The sequence below is a fragment of the Capricornis sumatraensis genome, chromosome 16 (genome assembly GCF_032405125.1).
Source record: "Capricornis sumatraensis isolate serow.1 chromosome 16, serow.2, whole genome shotgun sequence".
Lineage (NCBI taxonomy): Eukaryota > Metazoa > Chordata > Mammalia > Artiodactyla > Bovidae > Capricornis > Capricornis sumatraensis.
Window position 1 is genome coordinate 83400185 of NC_091084.1, and position 24997 is coordinate 83425181.

General features: G+C 55.0%; 2 protein-coding genes across 4 annotated transcripts in view; one reads left to right on the forward strand and one right to left on the reverse strand.

The window, feature by feature from the left end:
* THYN1 (thymocyte nuclear protein 1) overlaps positions 1 to 2590 on the reverse strand; it is a 4955-nt gene extending 2365 nt beyond the window's left edge. The window contains exons 1-2 of one of the 2 annotated variants that reach the window (XM_068989115.1): positions 2460 to 2590; positions 530 to 711 (exon numbers count right to left, since the gene is read on the reverse strand). In XM_068989115.1, coding sequence (XP_068845216.1) covers positions 530 to 709 — 180 coding nt within the window. In that variant the 5' untranslated portion in view covers positions 710 to 711; positions 2460 to 2590. Of the gene's footprint in view, positions 1 to 529; positions 712 to 1744; positions 1894 to 2459 lie in introns of those variants that run through there. The other variant, XM_068989114.1, reaches the window with a different exon arrangement.
* Positions 2124 to 16430, forward strand: ACAD8 (acyl-CoA dehydrogenase family member 8). Of its 2 annotated transcripts, XM_068989112.1 has the most exons (12): positions 2209 to 2248; positions 5198 to 5364; positions 6911 to 7011; positions 7414 to 7583; positions 8153 to 8262; positions 8497 to 8573; positions 8828 to 8965; positions 11911 to 12046; positions 12129 to 12226; positions 14491 to 14643; positions 14813 to 14915; positions 15990 to 16430. In XM_068989112.1, the coding sequence occupies exons 3-12, from the start codon at positions 6916 to 6918 to the stop codon at positions 16040 to 16042; spliced, it is 1134 nt and encodes a 377-aa protein (XP_068845213.1). In that variant the 5' UTR covers positions 2209 to 2248; positions 5198 to 5364; positions 6911 to 6915; the 3' UTR covers positions 16043 to 16430. The 2 variants fall into 2 exon arrangements, with proteins under 2 accessions (XP_068845212.1, XP_068845213.1); XM_068989111.1 differs by lacking the exon at positions 5198 to 5364 and having other exon boundaries at positions 2124 to 2248.
* Positions 16431 to 24997: the final 8567 nt, after the last annotated feature.

Consider the following 24997-nt stretch of genomic DNA (forward strand, 5'->3'; position numbering starts at 1 on the left):
AGAACTGAGTCACACTCACCCCCTGCTTACCAGCTGTTGGCAGGGAGATACCTAAGGGCACGGTGGGTGGCCAGAGAAAGGCAGCCAAGGCCAAGCGTGGCCTGGCTTGGGGCTGGGGGACCAGCCCTCAGGCTGCATCCGCCCGTGCCCTGACTCGCAGACAGGTTCACTGGAACACAGACAGGTGGCCTAAGGCCAGTTTCGTTGTTACTGTTTATCTCGCATGGGCGTACAGCTGACTGACAATGTGGTGAGTTTCAGGAGGACAGCGAAGGGACTCAGCCATACGACCACATGAATCCATTCTCCCCCAAACGCCCCTCCCATGCAGGCCACGCCTAGTGACGACGGCTGCACTGCAAGCACCACCACCTGGCCCTTTAGAGAGAAGGTGGAGGCTCACAGAGCAGACAGCGGTAAACCCTGCTGGTCCCACTCCATACACCTCCCTGCTCCTCACAGGCAAGACGTGGGCAGTGGGCCCCGTGGTGTCCCCCTGTGCACCACGGAAACAGGCGCGGGACCTCACCTTCACATCCACGCCTTTCTCCAGTCGACTTTCTGGCTCTGACTTCATCAGCCAGTAGCTGCCGAGAGCCTCCCCACCGTCTTCAGAGGCTGGAGTCCTCTGGAGGCTGGAGCTCTCCACTTGGGCTGATGCCCCCACTAGGTTTTTAGTTTTGGAGCGTTTTCCTTCTGGCCCCTTCATGTCTGCAACAGAAGCAAAAAGAAGGGAACTTTTTTACCTGCTGGGAAAGTTCTGATGCAGGAAAAAACAGCTGCTCTGGAGTCAGAGCTTCCCAGGTGGCGCTAGTGAGAAAGAACCCACCTGCCAACATAGGAAACAGATATGGGGTTCAATCCCCAGGGTTGGGAAGATCCCCTGGAGAAGGGCGTGGCAACCCACTCGAATATCCTTGCCTGGAGAATCCCATGGACAGAGGAGCCCGGCGGGCTGCAGTCCTTGGGGTCACAGAGTCTGAAGCGGCTAAGCAACTGAGTACAAGCACAATACAGTGGCCCGAGGCGGTGCCTGGCGTTATCAGTGTTCAGGAACGTGAGCTTCCATGTCACCTCAGACTCTTGCTCACTGTGCTCTGAGCCTGCCTCCTTTCCACTCCTTGAAGGTGCTCAGAGAAGCTGGATAAAAACGCCACTGAGGAGTTTGCAGACATGGATGAGACTGAGTTTTGCCCTCCAGTGAAGGCAATGTGCCAGAATGGGTACCTGGTACCTAAGAGCTGCTAAGTTGTTACCTGTACTCCGTGGTCACGCTCAACCTAAAGCAGTCAGTCCACACCATCCACCTGGAGGGCATGCGCCAGATGATACGCCAGCCTGCCACGCTGGCCTGAACCCACCTGACCCTCCTGCACGGCCTCTGGACTAAGTGGAAGCTCCCATGTGAGCCATCCTGACGGCCGTCTAATACGCGGCACCCTCCTGCTGTGCCGGTGGTCCCCCTGGACAGTGATCGGGACACTAAACACCGCGTGCGCTGATAATCAACAACCCGCAACCCTCGCCCGTCTCCGGGAAGCACTCCCTCTGCCTCTGAGCGCTCGGAGTGGGGGCCGCGAGCGCCAGCCCTCGTCCCAGCGCCTTCCCCGGACAGTCAGCGCTCGGACGGACGAGTGGCAGAGATGGCCCCAGCACAGAAGCCTGGGGGCGGCTCGGGGCCCCGGATCACAGAACCAGCCTCCCGGCCTCTCCCCGCGAGCGCTGAGCGGCCCGGCGCGCTCACCCGGCCCCGCCGGCCTCCTCCGGGCTCGCGGCATGCTGTCCCGCGGGTCGGGATGGCCGCAGCCTCGGGCGCTCACTGGACGCCCCCGCGGGGACCCGCGAAGCCTCTGCGCCCCGCAAAGCCGCCGGAGCTCTCCTCTCTCAGTCCGCGCCGCGCGCTCTGGCGCGGCCCCGCGGGGCTCTCCGGTCTTGGCACGCGCGCCGCGGCCGCGCGGGCCTCTGGGAATTATAGTCCCGGCTCCTCCCGCAGGCGCCCCCAGCGCGCCTCGGGGCCACGGCGCGCACTACAGCTCCCGACGTGCAGTGCGGCGCGACCCCCGCGGCGAGACCCCCGCGGCGAGGTCGCGGGAGCTCAGACCGCGGCCGGAGCTGCTGGGAGAGGACCGCGCGGCGGCGATGCTTCGAGGAGGCAGCCAGCGTGTCGGGGCGCTACTGAGGTGGCTGCGCCGCGGGCCCCGGGGCCCCGCCGACAGCGTCCGGCGGGGCGTGGTCTCCTGCATCGACCGTAAGGCCCGCCGGGGGTAGGCTCCGTCCAGCTAGCCGGCCAGGCCGCCCCCGGCCCCGCGTCGGCGCGTGCGGAGCCCGGGGGCGCGCGGGCGGGCGGGGGCCCTCGGCGGCCGCCGCCGGTCCATCCCGGCGGTTTGCGGTGGGGGACCGGCGAGGCGGCCCGGGGCCGAGGTTCCCTTCTCTCCCAGCGCTCGGAGCTGCCTTGTTACCTCTGCTTGCTGATAAGGGCGAGCTTCGCCGCGGGGACTCGTGAGCCTTGCTGTTGCTGCTGCTGCTAAGTCGCTTCAGTCGTGTCCGACTCTTTGCGACCCCATGGACTGCAGCCTACCAGGTTCCTCCGTCCATGGGATTTTCCAGGCACAAGTACTGGAGTGGGTTGCCATTGCCTTCTCCTGTAACTGCATAGTGATACACCAATTCAGCTTACTGCTGTGGGGGGAAAACACCATTTAATGAGACATGAAGACAAAGCACAGACCCGACTAAGGGCACACGCGCCGTGGACCACAGCACGGCCATGACCAGAGCGAGTGGGGGACGGGGGAGGGGAGATGGATGGGTGAACTACAGCCTCGGGGGCGGGGGAGGGGGCGGGGGCTCTGGTTTGACGATGACTAAGCAGACAACGGCGCCGGAGAACTCCAACAGCAAGGAGAACACACAGAGCTGTTCCTTAACAAATACTCGGAAAGAAAACAGGCATGAAACCACAGAGAAATCGTCAAAGAATTCAAAATATCAACTAATTAGCCAATGATGCAAACTATAAAAACAGTGTGGCAAAAGACCACAAAATGGACTAGTTACTTAACAGGCCGCTAAAATGATTCACGGTTAATTTAATTATAAGCTGACTAACAAGGCAGCTAACATGAAATGGGTGGTCACAGAAAAAAGAGGTAATAAGTCCAGTTACAAAGCAGAGTGTTGTACACGTGATTTCATGGGGGTAAATAGCAATGCACTCACAAAACCCAAACTAAACAGGCAAGAAAGCTGGAACATGTGCTTTAGAGCCGCACGCTCTCACCAAAAGCCCTAGGTCGTCATCCCAGTTTTAGGCTCGGAAAAGTGAGGCAGCCCGACGTCTTCCCTGGGACTCCAGGGCCCTGGGCTTTTAACCTGGTTCCACACGCAGAGCTGGCCTGAGCGCACGGCCAGGTCCATCAGCAAGCGGACCAGTGTGGATTCTCGGTTTTGTTCCCACCGCATGCCCTGCACCCTGCAGTAGGCAGCCCCAATGGAAAATGTGCTGCATGGCTTTCCCACGCCATGAGAGCTGCCTATGGTTACTTTCACGAAACTATCTGCTCCCTGAGAACAGAAACTTCCCTGCAGCTGCTGTGCCCAGCACATTGCTGTTATTAGTCATAAACTTAAGTCCTAAAGGTAGTGAGGATGTGCAAAGCCTGCTGCTGGTTGTGATAGGTGAACAAACCTCCGGTGATCCAAGACTCGCTCATATAAATTACATAACATCTATGGTTATGAAACAGCTGTTGAAACTCCTGCAGAAAAGTAACTTGTAGCAAGTGGGAAACTACCAGAGCTTATAGACCTAAGTGGAGTGTCTCCTAGCAAGTAATTTCCATGCAAGTCACCGAGTGGGGTTTCCCTGGTAAAGAGGCGGTAAAGAGCCTGCCTGCAGCGCAGCAGACCTTCCCTGCGTCTGGAAGGTCCCCTGGAGGGGGAACCAGTGTTCTTGCCTGGAGAATCCCATGGAGACAGAAAAGCCTGGCAGGCTACAGTCTTTGGGGTTGCAAAGAATTGGACACGACTGGACACACACCCACAACGGAGTCGGGGAGACCTAGGCCGACTAGGGGGTAACCGTACCCTGTGATGCTGTTGACAAAGAAAAACACTTTTTTTTGAAATCTTTCTTTTAAAAAATCTAAAGTAAATGGCACTTGTAAGCAAATAGAGCAGCTTCTGAGTGCCTCAGCTCAATGTCTAGAGTTCAAGGACACTAAGGAATAGGGCAGTTTTCTCTCCAGTGTCTTAAAGCACCTTCACAGGGTGCCGCCCCATCCTTGCGCTTAGAATTTGGTAAGCAGGATCACCTTTGTTGGTTGGCAGCAAATAGGTTAAATAATACTTCCTGTGGCTAGAGGTGCAGCTTCAACAAATGAATTGCTTTATCAGCTTTTTAAAAGAAACTTTAGTGAAATGAAGTTGTCCTTTCAGTGTGTCATTCTGCATATTCTAATATCAAGTTAATGGGAGTGATCAACAAACGGTTCTCACTCCACTGTGGTCTGCCACGCGTGCAGCAGCATAGGGCCTAAGGAAACAACGTTCACACCTTAATTTAAAAACACTGCATTGCTAACAAAAAACAAGGCTAATCATCACTTGACGATGCAGGGTCACTGCAGGCCTTTGATTGGGTAAAAAAACAGGTTCTGCAGAGTGAAATGAAAGACAGAAGACAGTGTGTGCCTTCATGTCTGACTTGTGTGGACTCGTTCCCTGTGAATTAGCATTGGATGCAGTTTCAATTCAGTTCAGTCGCTCAGTCGTGTCCGAGTCTTTGCGGCAGCGCGCCAGGCTTCCCTGTCCATCACCAACCCCCAGAGCTTACTCAAACTCACGTCCATTGAGTCAGTGATACAGTCCAACCATATCATCCTGTCGTCCCCTTCTCCTGCCTTCAGCCTTTCCCAGCATCAGGGTCTTTTCCAATGAGTCAGCTCTTCGCATCAGGTGGCCAAAGTATTGGGGTTTCAGCTTCAACATCAGTCCTTCCAGTGAACACCCAGGACTGATCTGTAGGATGGACTGGTTGGATCTCCTTGTAGTTTAGAAGTACTTAAATTAAACCTTTTAGACCTTGAACTACTTGTTTGAATCTGTCAGTACTAATAATAGCATCTGTAAATGTGTTGAGCTGTTGCTCAGACTGAAGTTCTGTAGCCCATATACACTCCAGTGTTTGTTTCCTTAGCACTTACGGCATCCTGTCCCAGCACTGCCCCGTGGTAGACCTTCGGTCCGAATTCTTTTGTGAGTGGAAACTGGCCCAAGTCCTGAGTGGGGAACCCTGAATTGTTCGTCCCTGACCATATTTCTGAGAGCACCACCCAGTGTAGTTTCTGCCTTGGACTTCTGAAGGTGAGGCCACCTTTAATCCTCACAATTCCCATCTTACCGACAGTCCGGGTGGGGACACACAGCTCTCCTGGCTCACAGGCAGCTGCTCCCGAGGCCTGGGCTCGCCCGGGTTCTCTGAGAGGATGGCTGCGGGGCAGTCGGGTGCTGAAGGGGGTTGTCCCCTGAGACTCCACGCCTCTCGTGCTCTGTACCGTCACCCCCAGGACCTTGTTTAACGTGGAAGGATGGAGCCTTAGGAGGCCACACAGAGCCCACACCTTCCACTTTGCCCTTGACATTTTCACAGCCACCACTGTGCCTCCTGCAGTAAGAGACACTCCTTGATGCTTCTTAGCACATCTGAGGCAAGGGGTGCTTTTCAAGGGGTGGCACAAAGAAAACCAAGGAGAAATGAATGGGATTTGCCCTGTGCGGGCTGCTGCCCGTGCTGTGGTGCAGCTCCCAGGAGTCGCGGTCCTGTCCTCTGCGCCGTTCCCAACAGGTTGTGGTCTTCTCATGGGAGCTTTGCTTAGGTTCTTTCCTCTTAGCTTCCGGCCTGCCCGGAGCAGAATGTCTGTCACTGCAAAATGGGGAAAATGATAAGTGTTTGAGGCACGGGACTGGCTAATGGGCCTGTTGCTGTGTTTGACAGTTCAGTCCTGTCCTGCATTCACTCTATGCAGTGTTTGGTGGTAAACGAAGTACATAGAAAAAGAACAGTGTTCACGTCATTCGGAGAACTGGCTGTTTAGAGAAAAGCTGCAAAGTACTGACACTGAACTGGGTGGTCAGTGTGTCAGGCTGATGCAGGGGTCTCTCTCCTAAAGAGCGTCACCTGTCATGAGATACTGGAGTAGTATCGTCTCTTTTAAAATGTTTATGGTTCTAGAAAAACTTATCCTGATGAAACTGGACTGATGGTATCGCTCAGTCAGTTCCTTAGCTTTTAAGTAGCTTACAGCTGGAAGTGAAGGAATTACCCAAAGCACTAATAGTCGAGAAAGAAAACACTAAAATTTCTGAATGCGTTTGGCGAAAACAGATTTAGGAGGCCCTTAGCCTTGTTTGCAGCGCTGGAAGACTCAGGATCCGTGTTATCAGTGACTATCAAATGCACAGCTTTGCTGCAGGACCTCTATGCTCAGTTTGGAAAGTAAGCCAGAGTACACCTATTTTGCTTTCCTGATTGAGCTTTTAAAATGACTCTGTTGATACATATAGACAAATAGGCACAGATTCCGATACAGAAAAGGTGGGGCACCCTAAAGGAAAAAATTGTTTCACCATAATATGAGGGTCAATGTGTGTTTATTTTTCTTTTAATGTGGTTTTACGAGGAGGAAAAGAGAGAGATGAGTAATGGAAGAAATAGGAACGGGGTGAAAAAAGTCGGCTAGTGTGCTTGGGAGTGCCGAAGGGAGGCGCGGGTTCACGGGGGCGCGCAGCGGAGCTCCATGTGGGGTTGCTCTCGAAGTCGTCTGCCCGCCAAGCTGCAAGGGGCTTCTGGCCTGCTGTCCTCTCCCCTGAGCCTCGACCCGGTTCTGAGTAAATGCTGCCTTGCCCACAGCTTCCATGGGACTAAATGAAGAGCAGAAAGAGTTCCAGAAAGTGGCCTTCAACTTCGCTGCCCGGGAGATGGCGCCACACATGGCAGAGTGGGACCAGAAGGTGCGGGTGTCCAGCTGCGCGGTGCCTCCCACCGTGAGCCCGCCTCCTCCCAAGCACCCGGCTTGCGCAGTGTTTGTTCTGCTCTGAAAACTCACAGCAAATGCGAGTTCCTGTAGGGGCGCGAGTCCTCCCGCAGATGCCACTGCTTTAATTCGTAGATGAAAATTAAGATTTGGGCACTCTTAACACCCAGGCAGTACTGGAATGATGAAACTTGGGTGCCAGAGAGCAGTCCTCGTAGGGTGCGTCTTAACTGGTGCCGCTGTGTGGGAGACAAAAGTGGCGCTGAGTCGTGGGGCTCCGTCCCCTCCTGGGTGCACACGTCTGGGTCCCTCCTCACGCCCCCTGGAGAGGAGCCTGCCTGTGAGGCCCTCTCCGATGACCCTGCCCTTTTCTCCACAGGAGCTGTTCCCTGTGGACACGATGCGGAAGGCAGCGCAGCTGGGCTTCGGGGGGGTGTACGTTCGGACAGATGTCGGAGGGGCAGGCCTCTCACGGCTGGACACCTCCGTCATCTTTGAAGCCTTGGCCACGGGCTGCACCAGCACCACGGCCTACATGAGCATCCACAAGTGAGTGCCAGCCTGGCAGGCGCAGCGCGTGCTCGCGTGGGTCGGCGGGCACCTTCTGTGTGGACGGGAGAGGGTTTCGCTGTGTAGGTTGCCTGCCCCCGAGGAGCCAGACTGTTAGCAGTTCACACGAGGTCTGCGGCTGCCTCTTGTGCTCGAATCTGTCATCTTGTGTTGCTTAGAGAATGCTGGCCTTCTCCCAAATGCCAGCTGCCCTGGTTCCAGACAAGAGTTCTGCATTAGGGAAGGGCCTCGCTTCCCTTTTCCTCAACCCAGAGATGAAGCCTCCACTAATTTGGGAGAGTACACAGGACAGCTAGATTTTCAGGGAGCTCAGTTAACCTACCCAGAGATAGTGTGGCCAGCGCCCAGGTGACCCTGGCTCTGGGCCCCTCTGGGTGCTGGGCTCCCAGACTATGTGCTAATCCAGGCCTTTGCCTGAAAGTGAGCCTCCTCAGCTGTGGCTTCTCCCCGCCGCGCTCTCGTGCTCTCCTCTCCTCCGCATGTGCCCTCCCCCTCAGGCTGCCTTTCCCTTCTGTCTGTCTCTGCCCTGGCCTCCTGGGTGTGCTCAGCATGTGTGTCTGGATGATTGACCGGTTTGGGAGCGAGGAGCAGCGGCACCGGCTGTGCCCGCCCCTCTGTGCCATGGAGAAGTTCGCCTCCTACTGCCTCACCGAGCCAGGTGGGTGTGTGTCTCCAGGCCCACCACAAGCTCGCAGGTCACAAGGCTCAGGGTTTCCTGGAGCGGGAGTGTGGAGGGGGAGCGGGGGGAATCTCCCTGAGCGCAGAGCGCTTCTCCAGGCCTGGATCCAAGGCGCCTGTCTTTAGGGCCGGTCTCTCAGGAGCGGGGGCCTCGCGGGGGCTCCCTCCCCTCCCCAGCACCCCCACCTCTCAGCTCCCCTTCCTCCCGCCCTAGGGAGTGGGAGCGATGCTGCTTCCCTCGTGACCTCTGCCGTGCGACAACACGATCATTACATCCTCAATGGCTCCAAGGTACGCGGCTGGCCGCAGCCCCCCCCAGGCAGGGTGGCAGCCCTACCCCTCGCCGCCCGCCTGGCCTGGCCCGCGTGTTTGCAGGTGAACCGTGCGTGGGGCGAGGACCTTAGGCCTATTCCCCTGTGCTCGCTGTCGCCATCTCTCTCCAGTCTGAGCCCAGTTAGGCCCGCCCTGGGGCCTCGCCCCGCTGCCCCTCGCCTCCCGCTGCCCATCACCGAGGCACCCGCTGTCTTCCTGCTGCGACCCCGCAGGCCTTCATCAGTGGCGGCGGCGAAGCTGACGTCTATGTGGTCATGTGCCGCACAGGAGGGCCGGGCCCCAGAGGCATCTCCTGTGTAGTGGTGGAGAAGGGGACCCCCGGCCTCAGCTTTGGCAAGAAGGAGAAAAAGGTGAGTGAGGTTGGACAGGGAGCGTCTGGCGGGAGCCCCGCCCCAGCTCAGCAAGTGGCCCGCCCTGGCGCGGGCCTTGCAGGCTTTGGCGTCAGTGAGGGTTTAGACAGCCAGGGAGCAGGGGTGGGCCTCGCTGCGTCATGTGGCACATGTTTGCCAGTGGCTTACATCAACAGAGGGATTTCTCCACTGGCTCCGGTGGCCACTTCTGGCCTGTATTTCTTACTTCCTATCTCTCCGCCCACTTGTTAGCCAGGAAGAAATTCTGAGACAGGAGACCAGAGGTCTCAGGAGTGAAATGGTTTTGGCCCACTTTTCTTCTTTAGCTCAGCAAAGCTCACTGGAGGTAACCATGGGTCCCTCAGTAACGTAAGAGGAGGGTGTTTCCCTGGGCCTCGAGAAGACATCTCCAGGATGGACAGACCCCACAGCCAGGCCGTGAGCCACAGACCTGTGGTTACGTCCCTGCCCCTGGTCCTGAGCTGGGGTCTGCTCAGGTGGGCTGGCCCGGTGAGTCCTCAGCTCCAGCAGGTGCCCTTAGAGCTGGGCCCGGGTAGCAGTCTGCGAGGAGACGGCCCCGCGTCTGCCTCTCACCACCTCTGCCGGCTCCCCAGGCCCCCCAGGCTGCTCCACGCCGCCCCGATCCTGACCCTCTGCAGCTGCCAGGGCCTGGGAGGCTCCGCGCCCTCTCGTGCAGCAGAGCCGGACCCTCTCAGCACCGGTGTGCAAAGCCTTATGCTCGTGCCTGCCTGCGCTTGTGAGACACGTGCCCTCTTACCTTTGTAAACGCTGAGCTGTGTGCACATGGCTTGGGAGACGGACTGACACAGAGTCTGACCCGTTGTGTTACAGAACCAGGTTATACTGATTCTGGTGTTTCTGCTCATAAAGCTAGTGTTGGCTGATTCAACACTTTCGTATTTCTGGTATCTGTTGGCAGTATTACAAAATCTAGCTAGCTTGGAAAAAAATCGTAAATAAATTCCTTATACAAAAAGTTTCTCTTTTTCTCCTTACGCTCTGTCTCCTCTCACTTTCAAGCATACATTATTTTCTTCTTTTGCTTTTTGGTTTTCTTCTTGATGATTAGTTGTGCTTTGCATCTCTCTTGACAAATGGGAAATTCAGAAGGCCAGACTGGACGCACCAGGCTGGGCTGTAGGGCCGCCCGTGAGCAGCGGGCGGAGGAGAGCTGCATGGTGTAGGGACAGCCAAAGAAAGGTGTTACTTGATGCAATCTGCCAGGTCAGGAGCCGGCTACCAGCCAGCCCTGAGGAGGGATCTGGGCAGAGGCAGCAGTGGTTGCGAAGAGCCTGATGTGGAAACAAGGTTAGTGTGTTAGAAGAAGCCAGAATTTCTCAGTGTGGCCAGAGGGTCATGAGCAGAGGGCTCCATGTGGGGTGAGGTCAGAGAGCTTGCAGGCCAGGCGAGGGGTCACCTGCTGACCCCCTCGCTTGATCTGGCTGCTCTAGTGGCCTGAGCAGCTGGCTTTCTCCCCCCCTCGTCTTTCCTGCGAGCACATGCTTCCATTTGGTGTACTGAGCGCCTTCTGTAGCTGAGAACTTGAAACAGAAAAGGAGTGTGGAATGGCTTTAGCTTGGCTTTAGATGTCGAAAGATTTTGTGCGGGTAGTGGGGAGGACTCCTCGATGGCAGTGGGAAGGTGGTCTTTGGAATGAAAGACGGACAGGAAGGGACTCCCTCTTCTGGGCTGGGACCAGGGAATATCTTTCTGGCTGCAGCTTCTCAGGGACTCTAGACGGTGAGGAGCCGGTTTCTCTGCCCTGGGGAGGAGGGAGACGTTTTCACTGAAAGGGGCTGGGAGGTGGCGGCCACGTATCTGTGGTTCTCTTACAACTCAGTGTTAAGGTCGCCCGAGCTGCCCCAGCCAGGGGTGTGTGTCCTGGATGGGAGGTGAGTATCCAGGGAGACCCACGGCCAGGGTGGGAGGGTTCAGACTCGGGGTCTGGAAGACAAGATGCCAGGGCCGGCCCTGCTGACCAGAGGGGCTTTGGGAGGCTCCACGGGGAGGTGAGGGTGGGGGGTGTTCCCAGGGAGGGCCAGAGGCAGCAGAAGTGCCGTGCGGGAAGCCCCGAAGGGGGCGGGATAGGAGACAGGGCTCAGGGGAGGCGCGGGTGAGGAACAGGAGAGGGGCTGAGCCGGGGTTGGACAGAGGCCTCAGGGGAAAGGCCATGCATGGGCGGGGGCTGCTTCCCAGGCAGGGCGCCCGAAGGGAGCGGTGCGGGGAGGGCTGCAGGCCCCTGGGCCGGGGGCTCAACTGGCCCTGTGTCCGCAGGCTCTGACGGCGTGGGTCTCCTGGAGCGGAGAGGAAGGCGGCCAGTCTATGTCTGTGGGGCCCCTAAAGCTGGCTCTCCATGAGGAAGGGGGCTCTGCCGGCCTCCCGGTGAAGCTGCCCCTGGGGACACCGTGGCCCCAGAAGGCATGCGGGCCGCCAGCAGGCTAGTTACAGGGCATGGGCTGCGTCCTAGGGGTGGAAAACTCCCTGGGCTCGAGACTGACACAGCGAGGGGTGTCCTGCTAAACCAGCTCCCTAGGAAAAGCAGAGGCCAGGAAGTCCTCCTGTGCGGCCTTCGACGGCGTCTGTGGTGTGAATACTCCCCCTTCCGGTCGCCGGCGTGACGTGGCCGGCGTGATGTGGCCGGCGTGACGTGACGTCGCCGGCCCGCTGGGGCAAGGGGAGTGACCGGCTCCCGCGCTCGGGAGCCCGGCCGGGGTGGTGAGCAGATGGTCGGAAGTAGCTGTTCTCGTATGCTCAGCTGCTGTGCTGAAAGGGAAGTCTGTCGGCGCTGACATACGGAAGTGTGGCCTTCCTGTTCCTCCTCAGCGGAGTTCTCGGGAGCCTGAGGCCCGGGGCGGTGGAGCGCCCATCTCGGGCCGGGTGCCCAGCAGACGCCGCGCCGCCACACAGCCCCTGATTTTCGCCAGGTGGGGTGGAACTCACAGCCGACCCGAGCAGTGATCTTTGAAGACTGTGCCGTCCCGGTGGCCAACAGGATCGGGGACGAGGGCCAGGGCTTCCTCATCGCCATGAAGGGCCTGAATGGCGGGAGGATCAGTGTCGGTGAGCACCGCGGGGGCCGGGGGCCGGGGGGCGGGCGCGACGGCCCTCAGCTCACTGGCCGCCTTGGTCCCCTCCCTCCCAGCCTCCTGCTCCCTGGGCGCCGCTCACGCCTCGGTCGTCCTCGCTCGAGACCACCTCAAGGTCCGGAAGCAGTTTGGAGCGCCTCTGGCCAACAGCCAGGTAACTCCCCACGCATCCCTCCCTCTGCTCTGGTCTCCAGAACGTCCTCTGGAGCAGTGGGGCCCTGGCGTCCCTACTGGTTCTGCCCTCATTGCCGCAGAACTCGTGCCTTCCTTCTGTGCAGTTTAGGATGGTTTTGTTTGTAGTCGCAGGAAGATTCGTGATGTTTGACATGGCAAGAGAAACATGGTATTTTAGGAGCATGTGCTGTTTTGTTTATGAGATACATAGGTACATGCAAACACTAATAACACGTTTTCAAAGATACCTCTGAAAATGCAAAAAGTAGTTATTTCAGGGGAGTGGGATTGGAGTGATTGCTTGTGACCCAGTTTTTCATTCTTTTTTCTTTATTGAGGTAACACTGGTCTACAGCGTCGTTAAAGTGTCCTGCATGCATTATAATTGGGCTTCTTGTCCACTGTCGCGAGCTCACCACCAGAGGTCTGATTCCACCCAGCGCCGTTCAGCTGACCTTCTTTACAAACATTTCATCCTCCCGCCCTCTTCCTCTGGTAACCCCCAGTCTGTTCTCTGTAACTGTGAGGTGGTTCTGTGTTTTCATTTACTGTGTGTCGTTTAGATTCTTCGTGTGAGTGAAGTCATATGGTATTTCTCTTTTTCTGTCTGACTTCATTTAATGTAACACTCTAGGCCCATCCATGTTGTCACAAATGGCAGAATTCCATTCTTTTTATGGCTAAGTCGTAGTCCATTGAATACATATATCCCATCTTCTTTGTCCTTTTCTCTTGTGGACACTTACGTTGCTTCCATGTCTTAGCTGTTGCGAATAGTGCTGCAGTGAACTTAAGGACGCATGTATCTTTTTGAATTAGTGTTTTCATATTTTTTGGGAAAAATACCATAAGTGGAATCACTGGATCGTGGGATAGCTCTGTTCAGCTCTTAGCTTGTTGGGGTCCCTTCGTAGGTTATGGTCTTTTTTCTGACTGACTTTAAGATTCTTTGTCTTTGACGTTGGACAGGTTTAATGGATGTCTGGGAGACAATCTGTTTGCCTTGAGGTAATCAGGTCGTCTCTTAGCCTTGTGGACATGTGTATCCAGTTCCTTCCCCAGATATGGGACGTTCTCGGCTCTTCCGTGAACGAGCTCTGTGCCCCCGTCCCCCGTCTTCTCCTGCTGGGATGCTCGCCGTCCTTGCGCTGCCCTTCCTGCTGGAGTGGGGTAGCTCTGGTTGGCTTTGTTCCGTTCCTAGCTCTCCTCCTCTCCCTGAGTCATTCCCAGGGTCCTGTCTTCAGGCGCTCTAATTGGGTGGCCTGCTGTGTTTCCATAGCTCTCTCGTGCATTCTCCGTCGCGTTTATTGAGTTCTTCAGCTCCAGGGTTTCGGTGCGATTCTTTCTTGGAATGTCACTGTTCTTGGCAGAATCTTCCATCTGTGCGTTACTTTTATTCCTGAGTTATCTCGTAGCTCATTGAATTTCCTCACGATGGCTCTTTTGAATTCTCCACCAGTTAGAGCCAGTATCCATGACTGGTTTGGTTTGTGATATCCTGTGTTACTGGTGAGTTACTCCTCTTCAGCTGGCTCATTAGAAGTAGCCACTCCGTTCTTAGGTAAAGCTTTTTTCTGCCTGATTCTAACAACGCCACAGGTTGGAAGCTAGAGGCTTTTCTTCTGGTTTCCAGTAGGCGGTTGTGCAGCCCAGGCCTTGATTTCTCTTGCCTGCACGGCCTCTCCCTCAGGTGTTGCCCGGCGTCCCTGCTGCTCTCTGTGCCCAGGCTTCTGGCTGTGGCTGGTATCCCCCTGGAAGCGCCCGGCGGGTGGGCGCCTCTGCCTTGTCCAGGGTCACCGGGGGTAGGCGAGTGGGGGTGGAGCTGGGCTCTCGAGTGCCTCGCCTGTCTTGACTTGTTGGGTCCTGGGCGCTGCTGTGGGCTCAGCTGCCGGGCCAGGGGCTGAGGTCTGGGGTCTCAGGTCCTCGGGTCCTGCCCCTCCAGGTCCCAGCCCACCACCGTGAGGTGCAGAGGTGTGAGCCACTGGGGCACCCTGGTGTGCTGGGCAGAGGCACCTGTGTGGAGCTGTGGGCGCTTTACTGGCTGTAGGTTGAAGGGGCAGACAGAGGGGGCGTTTCCTTGAGGAGGTGGTGACCGCAGTGCGGCAGGGGAGTGGACCTGGAGCTTCCCAGGCGCGTTCTCGGTGGGGCCTGTGGGCCCGTGGCGGCGGCCTATCCTTGGAGGGGCTCCCAGGCCCCGGCAGTGCTGAGCCGTCTGTGAGTGCGCTGCTCCCCCTCTCGCCGCAGTACCTGCAGTTCCAGTTGGCTGAGATGGCGGCCAGGCTGGTGGCCTCGCGGCTGACAGTCCGTGCTGCGGCCGCGGCTCTGCAGGAGGAGCGGGAGGACGCGGTGGCTCTGTGCGCCATGGCCAAGCTCTTCGCCACAGACGAGTGCTTTGCGGTGAGTGCTGGTGCTCCGGCTCTCCTGGGTGCCCGGGACGTGGTGGGCCTTCTGTTCACCCCTGGGATGCTACTTGAGGCGCCAGTTACTCAGGATAGGCCCACGTGGGTGCTTGTGGGGAGGAGCACCTTCCCGGGACCCGAGGTTCCTCTCCCCCACCTCCCTGCAGATCTGCAACCAAGCCCTGCAGATGCACGGTGGCTATGGCTACCTGAAAGACTACGCCGTCCAGCAGTACGTGCGGGACTCCCGCGTCCACCAGATCCTTGAAGGTAAACGCACCCCAGATGGTTTCCTCCCTGTCGGAGTGTTCAGCCCGGCATCTCCTTGTGCTGCCTGGGCCCCGCCTGCCTTCCTCCTCCCTCCTGGCCCCTTTGGAGGGGAGGGCACTGGCCTGGGCATCAGGAAGTTCTGCTCTGTCGCCTCTGAGGTCACCCTCCCCCTGCTCTTGGCCTGTGTCCGTTTTGGTTTTGTTTTTTTGACTGCGCTGGGTCTTGGCTGCTGCACAGCTTTTCTCTGGTCGCAGGAGCAGGGGCTGTTCCTCTCTGCCATGCACTGGCTTCCCATGGCAGCGGCTTCTCTTCTTGCAGAGCACGGGCTTCAGTCGTTGCGCACACGAGCTCAGTGGCCGTGGCTCCCGGGCTCTAGAGCGCAGACATGGCGGCCGTGGCTCCCGGGTTCTAGGGCCCAGGCTCAGTGACTGTGGCTTCCGGGCTCTAGAGCGCAGACTCGGCGGCCGTGGCTCCCGGGTTCTAGGGCCCAGGCTCAGTGACTGTGGCTCCCGGGTTCTAGGGCCCAGGCTCAGTGGCCGTGGCTCCCGGGTTCTAGAGCATTTTTTGCATCAGAAAGAATGTAAAAGTGAAGCAAGCAACTCATCTCCTCCCCTCAGCAACGATTCCACCCCCTTCCAGGGAAAATGTTTTTGTTCTTTTAAAATCCAGTTTTCTGATTACCAACGATGTTGGTGTATTTATTGTTGAAAAATTACAAAACACAAGAAAAGTTTAAAAAAATCATTCAGGTTTTGACATCTGAATTAATATATTGTGTTCCTTTTATATTTTAGACCAAAAATACTTTTTTTGGACTTTTTCTGTGCCTGTAGATAATATTTCTAAAGAACAGAATTATACTACATGTATGTTCTGCTCTTTTATTTTGTTTTTTTTTACCTAATAAAAGCATTTTTATCATCCGGAGAGGTTTTTGACAAGTCAGTTTTTCCTTCTTCCTGACATCTGTCGAGATGAAAAGCACTGCTGTTTACAGTCCTGGTCAGACTGGTCAGAAAGACTGTTCAGAGCCTCCCTAACCCTGAGGCCCAGCCCGCCCTCTCCCTCTCGCAGGCAGCAACGAAGTGATGCGGATGCTGATCTCGAGGAGCCTGCTGCAGGAGTAGCCCGCCCCAGGCTCTGACAGCAGGTCGGAGGGGGATGGCCCCCGAGGAGCCACGGTGACTGTCAGGAAGCACTGAACAGGAGGCTTCCTGCGTGCTGCTCTGGATCTGTCATGACTCCTCCGTCCCTTATTGGCTCCTGACTGTTCAGGAGTCAGCGGAGCAGTTGGGTGAGGGACGCATGCATTCCCTCCGTTAGTCTTTCCTTAGGGTGACAAGTGACTATTTACGACCCTCTTCCTTTTTATGACCCATACGGTTAAAAGCGATTATTTACAACCCTCTCTCTTTCATATGGATGACCTCATGTTTCCTTGATAACTTGTAAATTTTGGTTTTATCTCTGCTGAAAATAGCTACCTTGTAAGACAGTAGAAGTACTCACACAATGTTGAATAAAACAACCTTTGCTCCATCAGAACTTTGGTCCCCGTGTCTTTCTCTCTCTTTTACTTTCTTATCGTTGACTCTGGGCCACCAGGTTCCAGTCCATTAAAGGACCTCAACAGGTGACGAGTGAGTCGGGCCGCTGGAGGGGCTGACATCTCCACGGCGGCTTCATGGCATCAGCTGAAGGATGGCAGGGCCCCCAGACTGGAGCTCCCGAGAAGACATGCCAACCAATCTTCCTGGCGCTTGGTGGTGGGGAGCTCCTCGCCTGGCCCACAGAGTCCTGGTGGTGGCCTGGATCCATCCTCAGGGCCCTGGACGCCCCGAGCAGGGCTAGGCGTGGGGAAGGAGCCGGGCAGAGGTGATTCCCGTCGGTTCTGCTCTGTCCCCTGAAGACGAGACCATCCCGCGGCCACCCTCCAGCGGCTCCTCTGAATGCAAGTCGCGATGAGAGGGATGTGCAAAGCCTCCTCCCGAGCCACAAGTGGGGCGCGCCTGTACCTCTGCCGCTCAGGTGGTCTGGGACTGGTTGTTTAGAAGCACGTGGTCTGGGAATGGTCCTCAAAGCTCCTACAACCTTTCCTGATAAATGCTTTGAGTATGTTTCTTTTCTGAGTTTTCGTTTCTCTTTTACGCTCTTCTTTTTAAATGTTTTTAATCACTACATTGATAAATCTACCACTGTCTACCTTTTCTGAGTCTGTTGGTTTTTTTCTTTCAAACAAATCCTTCCCAACTTTTTTATAATTTTATTATATGTGATTTAACGTTTATTTAGATTTGGGGATTATAAACAAAAATACTCCTTGACCAAGTTGACTTTTTAAAAATAGGTTACTTGGGACTTCCCTGTTGGTCCAGTGGCTAAGACTGAAGGAGTCTTTTGGGCCTAGAAAAGAAAACAAGTTTCAAAGGCCCACTGAATCATCTAACTTCGAAGAAAACAAAACAGAACTTTAGGTCCCACCATGATGCTCCAGGCCAGTTGCATCTATCTGGGACTTATCACCCCCTCTCCAGAAACCTTCCACCCTGTACACCTGCCCCAAAGACTTACCACCCCCTGTCGGAAAACCTTCCACCCCTACACCTGCCCAAAACACTTATCACTCCCTGCCCAACTACAAATGCCATCTCAACTAAAATATACCCAAAACATCCCGCCTAATTAACGTTTCCCTTATCGCTTCCACAAGCCTCCCTACAAATATGGAGCCTCCCTGATTCCTCTCCGCTCTCAGCCTGGTCGTTAGGCCAACTGTCGTCCCTCCTTGCCTGAATAAAGGTCACCTACTTCTGTTGAGGTCGTCTTTTCCTCTTTCTGCCTCGGCCCGAACTATACCTTACACTCCTGGTGCTGAAACCCAGGATGGGGCGAGGCACTCGGCTCGCTCGCTCTCACTCTCCTCACTGTTTTCCATTTTCCCGGAGCCTGGGATCACCAACATCCCCTGAGCTCACTTTTCTGCCGGAGCTCAAGCTCCCCTCGGGGATGCCCAGTGCCTTCGTGAGCGGGGCGAGCCTTGTGCTAAGGCTCTATAGGTGCTTTGTGTGCCCCCAGGCCTCGGCTCTGCCCCCTCTCCCTCCTCTCTCTGGCGGCCTCCGGGATAGGGAGCTCTTGCCATGCGACTGCCCTACATCCAACTCTCCACCCAAGCCGGCCCCGAGAGTAACGCGAGATCCGGACGGCGCTCTAGAGCCGGCCTGGAACTCAGTCCTCTCCGGGTCCCGGGGCCACTCTGTAGGCTACGGTGGGGGACGCTCCACCTCGACACACAGCTCTCTTCTCATAACTCCAATCGCGACTATGGGTGACGACTCAAGTTCTCGAAAGGAGGCTCTGATGCCTTTCAATTATGGAGTCTGGCCAACCTGTCCCAAAAGATTCCCCTCTGACCTGTGTTCTCAAAAATCTCAAACCACTCGCACTCACTGAACTCAAAGCTAACCGTTTAAAACAACTCTGTACACAGATTTGGCCTCAATACCAATTAGACAATCAAGACCTCTGGCTTGAAGTCCGCACATTTGACTTTAACATTCTTCAAAATCTCACCAACTTCCTTAAATGGAATGGCAAGTGGTCGGAGGTCCCCTATGCCCAAGCCTTTTGGGCTCTTCGGAGCAGGCCTTCCCTATGCAAGGCCTGCTCCACCCATGAGGTCCTTCTATGCGCCTTGCCTCCCAAGCAAAAGGACTCTTCTTCCTCAACTTCCAGGAGGGGGCCAGCACGGGAGATCCCACCCGTGGCAAAGGTCATGAGGAAGAGCCCTGATGGGCAAAGGCGGGTCAGGACTCGAGGGACTCCCCGACCCCACCCACGACAAGGTCATGCAGGCAAGGCGGGTCAGGACTCGAGGGGTCCCTTAGATCTGCTCGAGCATCTACCCCCGAAACCAAAATCCGTCTGTTATACTACACTCTTCTGACATTAACAGGGGCTATCCCTGACCACCTTTCTCTGGAAAATTAACTTAGAGCTCCAGTTAATAGTCTCCTGCATATAAGAAGAGTGTCTCAGGTCAAACCTCTCTGCTGGCAGACTAGCTTGTGTGATGGGATTATCCACACTCTTGCTACTGCGCACATGATTGTTTACAACCTCTCAACTGTAAACAGCACAGAGAGTCTGGAGTATTTTGAAAGTCTTAGCATAGGGTTTTTCTAAAGATAAAAATCATGTTGGTGAAGTGTTTCATTGCTGAGTTAATGATTGCTGCCAGGTCTCCATATCCTTAGGCACCTGGGAGTATGTTAATCAATGTAATTGGAATGTAGAAAAAGAAGTATAATAGTTTTGATGTTAGCAATATTGGACTTTTGAGTTGATGAATTTTCTCTTTGTTATAAATCACTGTACTCCTCTTTCTTTGTTATAAATCGTTGTGTCCTTGCTATGTAAGAATGTAACTTTGTCACTATCTTAAGACTAAGCAGATCTTAAGGGGAAACAAGTTTTCTGATTGACTAAACCTTTGTCAATAGAAAGAAAGATGGGGCCATAAAATGTTAATTGGTCTCCAGACCAGAAGATATTGTAAACAAACATGAGACCCTTGTAAGAACAAAGATATGCAAAGAACACTGTGTCTTTAGATAAGGGTCGGAGCAGCTGACCCTGCGTGACTCTGCTTCTTACATTTATCTCTATGTACAACGTAAAGTGTAAAAGCTTCTCTGAAAAATAAAGAGACGGACCAGGACCGAGACCAGTTCCACGAAAGCCTGGTTTCCCCGTGTCGTCTTTTCTTTCTTACTCTCCTTTTCAGGCTAATTCCCATCTGGAGCGCAGAGGTCTGCCGTGTTTACTTATTTGCCTGGGCTTCTAAGACCTGAACGGGAAGGCGCTCTGCGTCTTCACTCCCTCGGGAGACCGGGAGGGTGCCTGTGGCCTACGTAAACGGTGCAAGTCTCTTGTCTCGAGACTTTATTGACTTTCTGTGTAAACCAAGGAATATAAGCCTCTTTTTCTCCTCTATTCTCTTAACTGCAAATTCTTTCCTTATCTCTCTCTAAATCTATATATCTCCCTTGCCCTGCCGTCCACGCTTCAGATACCCTGGATCCAACCGGGGCAGGACCCCGGTACTCAACTAACCACAGACCGCGACCTTCCGCGTCCCCAGCGTTCAACCCTGCGGACAAGCCCCCTCCCTACCTGCCACCCCGCCAACCCTCTCCCTCCCCTTCATCCAACTCTCCTGCTGGCCAGGAAACCTCTCCTGACTCCCCCTCGACCCCGCTACCCCAACTCCCCGACTCCCCCTCCCCACTTCCTTCCTGCCCTGCCACACGGTCACGTACCCAACACACGTTTCCCTGAGAGAGGGGGCAGGACCAGAGGGCCCCACCCGAGTCCATGTGCCATTTTCAGTCAGATATGAGCTGGATAGAAGAAAAGTTAGGGTCACTTTCTGGAAATCCTACCAGATACGGAAGAGAATTCCTGAGACTCTCCCAGGCCTATAACCTCACATGGAGTCACGTATAGTATATCCTAAATGTCACCCCTGATGAGAAAGACTGTACTGGCAAGCGGCAAAAGCCGTTGCTGATCATTTACATAACCAAGACCGGGATAGCCCAGTTGCTGCTGAGGCGGTGCCTCAGTTAGACCCCCACTGGACGTCCCAGCCCGGTGACCCAGGTATCAGAAGACTCAGTCATATGATTACCTGCATTCTAGAAGGAATGAAGAAAAATGCTCATATCCGTGTCAATTATGATAAAGTCAGAGAAGTCACCCAAGGGGCAGATGAAAATCCAGCCTTATTCTTGGCACGCCTCACAGAGGCAGCCCAGAAGTATACCGAGCTAGACTTCACCACCCCTGCTGGATTACTCTTCCTTCACGTTCAATTCATCAGCTAGTCTGCCCCTGACATCACACACAAGCTTCGACAACTAGAAAAGGGCCCTGAGGCCCCTCAAAGAGACCTTCTAGAAATAGCCTTCAAGGTGTTCAATAAAAGGGAGGAGGAGGCTAAGAGAGAAAAAGAACGTGAGAGAAAAGCTAAATATGCTTTTTTAGTGGCAGCAGTTAAGAGAAGAGATCAGCCTGGCCCAAGTCATCCCAGAACGGGGCTTAAGACCCACCCCCCAGACCCTGCTTCCGATGCAACCAGTCAGGACGCTGGGCAAAGGCATGCCCAAACCCGCGGCCCCCCACAAAAGCATGCCCAACCTGTGGCCAGTGGGGACACTGGAAGATGGACTGTCCCCAGGGATGCCCTGGCACCCCTGGGGAGGTCCCCACCTCCCAGACCTGGAGAGTGGAATGTCCACAGGGACACCCTGGCGCCTCTGGGGAAATCCCCTCTTCTCCCCGGAACCCCAGCCCAACCCTACGAGAGTTGTCCGGTGATGGGGCCCAGGTTCCAGCCCCCCGGCCCGTGTCCTGAACATGAGCTCGGAACTTAGGGTAGACGGGGTAGTGGCCAGGAAAAAAACCTCCTTTACAGTAGACACTGGAGCCACTTTCTCTCTCTTAACTTCCTACTCTGGCCCAACTCAAGACTCAGAACTCACAATCAAGCAGGTCTCTGGAGTTCCTCTAAGGCCAAAAATCAGCCCTCCATTACTCTGTCAATTTGGAAAATCAACCCTTATACACTCATTCCTCATAATGCCTCAGTGCCCAATGGCACTCCTAGGGAGAAATTTGTTATCCAAACTGGGGGTGCTTATTACCATACCCCCACCTTGAAACAGTCTCTATATTCTGCATCCTGGACGGTCCCCATCCCTCACCCCTGACCTTCCCCTGGATCTACCCGCCTGAGACCCCCACGTCTGGGACACTGACCACCCATCTGTAGCCAAACATCAGCCCCCAGTCCACACTACCCTAAAAGACCCCTCGACTATAGTCACCCAACAGCGGTACTCTCTCACCCCGGAGGCCCACAGGGGACTTAAGCCTATCATAGACCATCTTCTTCAAGCCTCTATCCCAATTCCTACCCATTCACCACACAACACCCCTATTCTGGCAGTAAGGAAGGGACCAAGCTCTTGGAGCCTGGTCCAGGGTCTGCAAAAAGTCAATGAGGCCATCACAGTGACATTCCCAGTAGTCCCTAACCCTTACACCCTTCTGTCTACCATACCCCCGACTGCAACCCACTTCACGGTATGAGATCTCAAAGACGCCTTTTTCACCATTCCCCTCCACCCCCTCTCCCAACCCCTTTTCGCCTTCACCTGGCAAGACCCCGTGACTCACGTTTCCTGGAAACTAACATGGACAGTTCTCCCCCAGGGGTTCAGAGACAGTCCTCACTTTTTTGGGCAGGCTTTACAAAAGGACCTACAGACACTCGACCTAGCCCCGAGTCATCTCCTCCAACACGGAGATGACCTCCTCCTTTGTAGCCCAACCCGAAAACTCTGCCTCCAACATACTGCCAAACTCGTTGGGGCCCCGGGATCCTGGAGTTATCGGGTATCCCAATCCAAGGCCCAAATAGCCCAGACAAATGTCACTTACCTGGGGCTCTCCATATCCCATCAACAAAGAACTATTCCCCAGATAGAATCCAGGCCTTAATTGTCCACTTCCAAAAACAAAAAGAGAGCTCCTGTGTATCCTCGCCCTCCTAAACTTTTTCCGTACCTGGATCCCTAACTTCTGTTAGGTGAAAGACGACCAGGACACCAAAAGAATGTCTAAGAGGCTTTAATGGCGAAGCGCTCCCGGGCGGGGTTCCCGGACCGAAAGGGGCAGGTCGAGGAAGTCCGCACGCCCGGACTGTGTTAGAAGTTTGTTTATACATGCCTGCTGTTAGTGGATGGGGGTTTGGATAGGTTGCTGGTTCGCAGCGTCGCGAGCTGATAGGTTTTTCTATGCGGCTGGGGGGGGGTGGCTTTAGCTGGTGGAGTGTGCTGCCATTGGTCCCCAGGATCTGGAAGGATCCTTCCGTTAGGGACCTTCTCGCCGGCGGGAGGGAGAGGAGGGGTGGCCCATCATGGCCCCCGGGGTCCGACCTCACATCTCCCTCATGCAAAGCTGCTCTATGAGGCAACTAAAGGATGTCTGGATGAGCCCCTCTTTAACCCCTCCTCGCTGGCCAGTCCCTTCACGAGCTCACCCAGAGCCTCCTCCGAGTACCCGCTCTCCACCTGCCAGATCACACCAGACCATTCTTTCTCTTTGCACTTTCCAACCAAGGACAGGCCCTGGAACTTCTGTGTCAGTGGGCTGGAGACACCTGGGCTCCCATAGCCTATCTATCAAAACAGCTGGACATGGTGACCCAGGGGTGGCCTCCCTGCATGCAGGCCGTCGCAGCCCTTGTACCCAAAGCAAATCAACTCTCTAGGCATGCCCCTTTAACAGTCCGTTCTCCACACCCCTTCCGAGACTTGCTATCACATCGGGCTTTCCTCTCCCTTCCCCCTTCCAGGGCACAGGTCATACGTGCTTTTCTCCTTGACCCTTGGCCCTCATTCTCCCCCTGCTCTCCCCTTAACACCACCGGCTTGTTACCCACGTCCTCTGCAACAGATTCCCTCCTACACAGCTGCAGCCTAACAGTAGGTCTTCCCCAAAACCCCTTCCAACATTTCACAGATCAGCCCATCCTAGACCCAGACACCCCACACTGGTTTGTTGATGGCAGCTCTCAAAACTCCCCATCCTTTGCAGCAGGATATGCCATCATCCAGGGGGACCTTCGTCACAATCATGGGACCCAGACAACTGAGGCTTCACCTCTGCCACCTCACACCACCTCCCAACAGGCAGAACTGATAGCTCTCACCAGAGCTTTAACTCTGGCTAAAAATCTAAGGGTTAACACCCACAAAGACTCCAAATATGCCTCTAACATACTTCACTCAAACATCCTAATATGGAGAGAAAGAGGTTTCCTAACCCAAAAGGGATCCCCCATGATTAATTCAGACCTGATCCACAAACTTCCAGAGGCAGCACTCTTACCACACAAAGCCGCCATCCTCCTCTGTAGGGGACACCAAGAGGGGAGTCTCACATCAGCCTGCAACAGTGCTGCAGACCAGCAGGCAAAGGAGACAGCCCTGTGCCATCCTTCCCTCCAGTCCTGTCATCTTAGCTGACTCCTCCAGACCCCACCACCACCAGAGAAATCCTCTCTTATCTACACTCACTTTTTCATCCCTCATCCAAGACACTCCAACAGTCCCTCCATAACCACTTCCCCATATCCAGTGCTGACCAACAATATTTAGATAATCTTACCCGCTCCTGTCAAACGTGTCAACACACTAACCCCAATTCCAACCTTAACCCGACATCCTTTCCAAGCCACCAAGTGTGAGGCAGCCTCCCAGCACAGGATTGGCAGCTAGACTTTACTCATATGCCCCTGGTCCGGAGAGTCAGTTACCTCCTGGTCCTTGTGGACACCTTTTCGGCATGGGTAGAAGCATTTCCCACTACAAACAAAGGAGCCCACACCGTGGCCCAAATCCTCCTCACAGAAATTATCCCCAGGTTTGGCCTGCCTTCATCCCTACAGTCTGATAATGGCCCGGAATTTACGTCCAAGGTCACCCAACAACTTGTCCCATTCCTACAGATGCCCTGGAAATTTCACATTCCCTACCGTCCCCAGGCCTCAGGAAAGGTAGAAAGGATGAATAGAAGAATCAAAGAAACCCTCACCAAACTAACCCTCGAAGGACAGCTGGGTTGGACTAAACTTCTGCCATTGTTCTCCTCAGAATATGGGCTTTGCCCAGAAAGCCCCTGGGGCTGAGCCCCTTTGAGGTGATGTATGGAAGGCCCATGCTCCCTCCTGGATGCCCCCCTGAACCTCCTCCCATACCAAGCTTCTTACACTCCCCTCTGCTGGTAGAACTCCACAATGCCCTCTGGAAATACCTCAACCACAACTTGCCTGCCCCTGACCCCCAAGCCTCCCTGCCCCCTTTACAAACTGGGGACATGGTCTATGTCTAATAATCCCTAGGGTGACCTAACCCCAAAGTGGCAGGGACCGTTGTAAATCATCCTCCTTACCCCAACTGCAGGTAAACTCAAGAAGGTCACCTCCTGGATACACCTCTCTCGCCTAAAACAGGTCA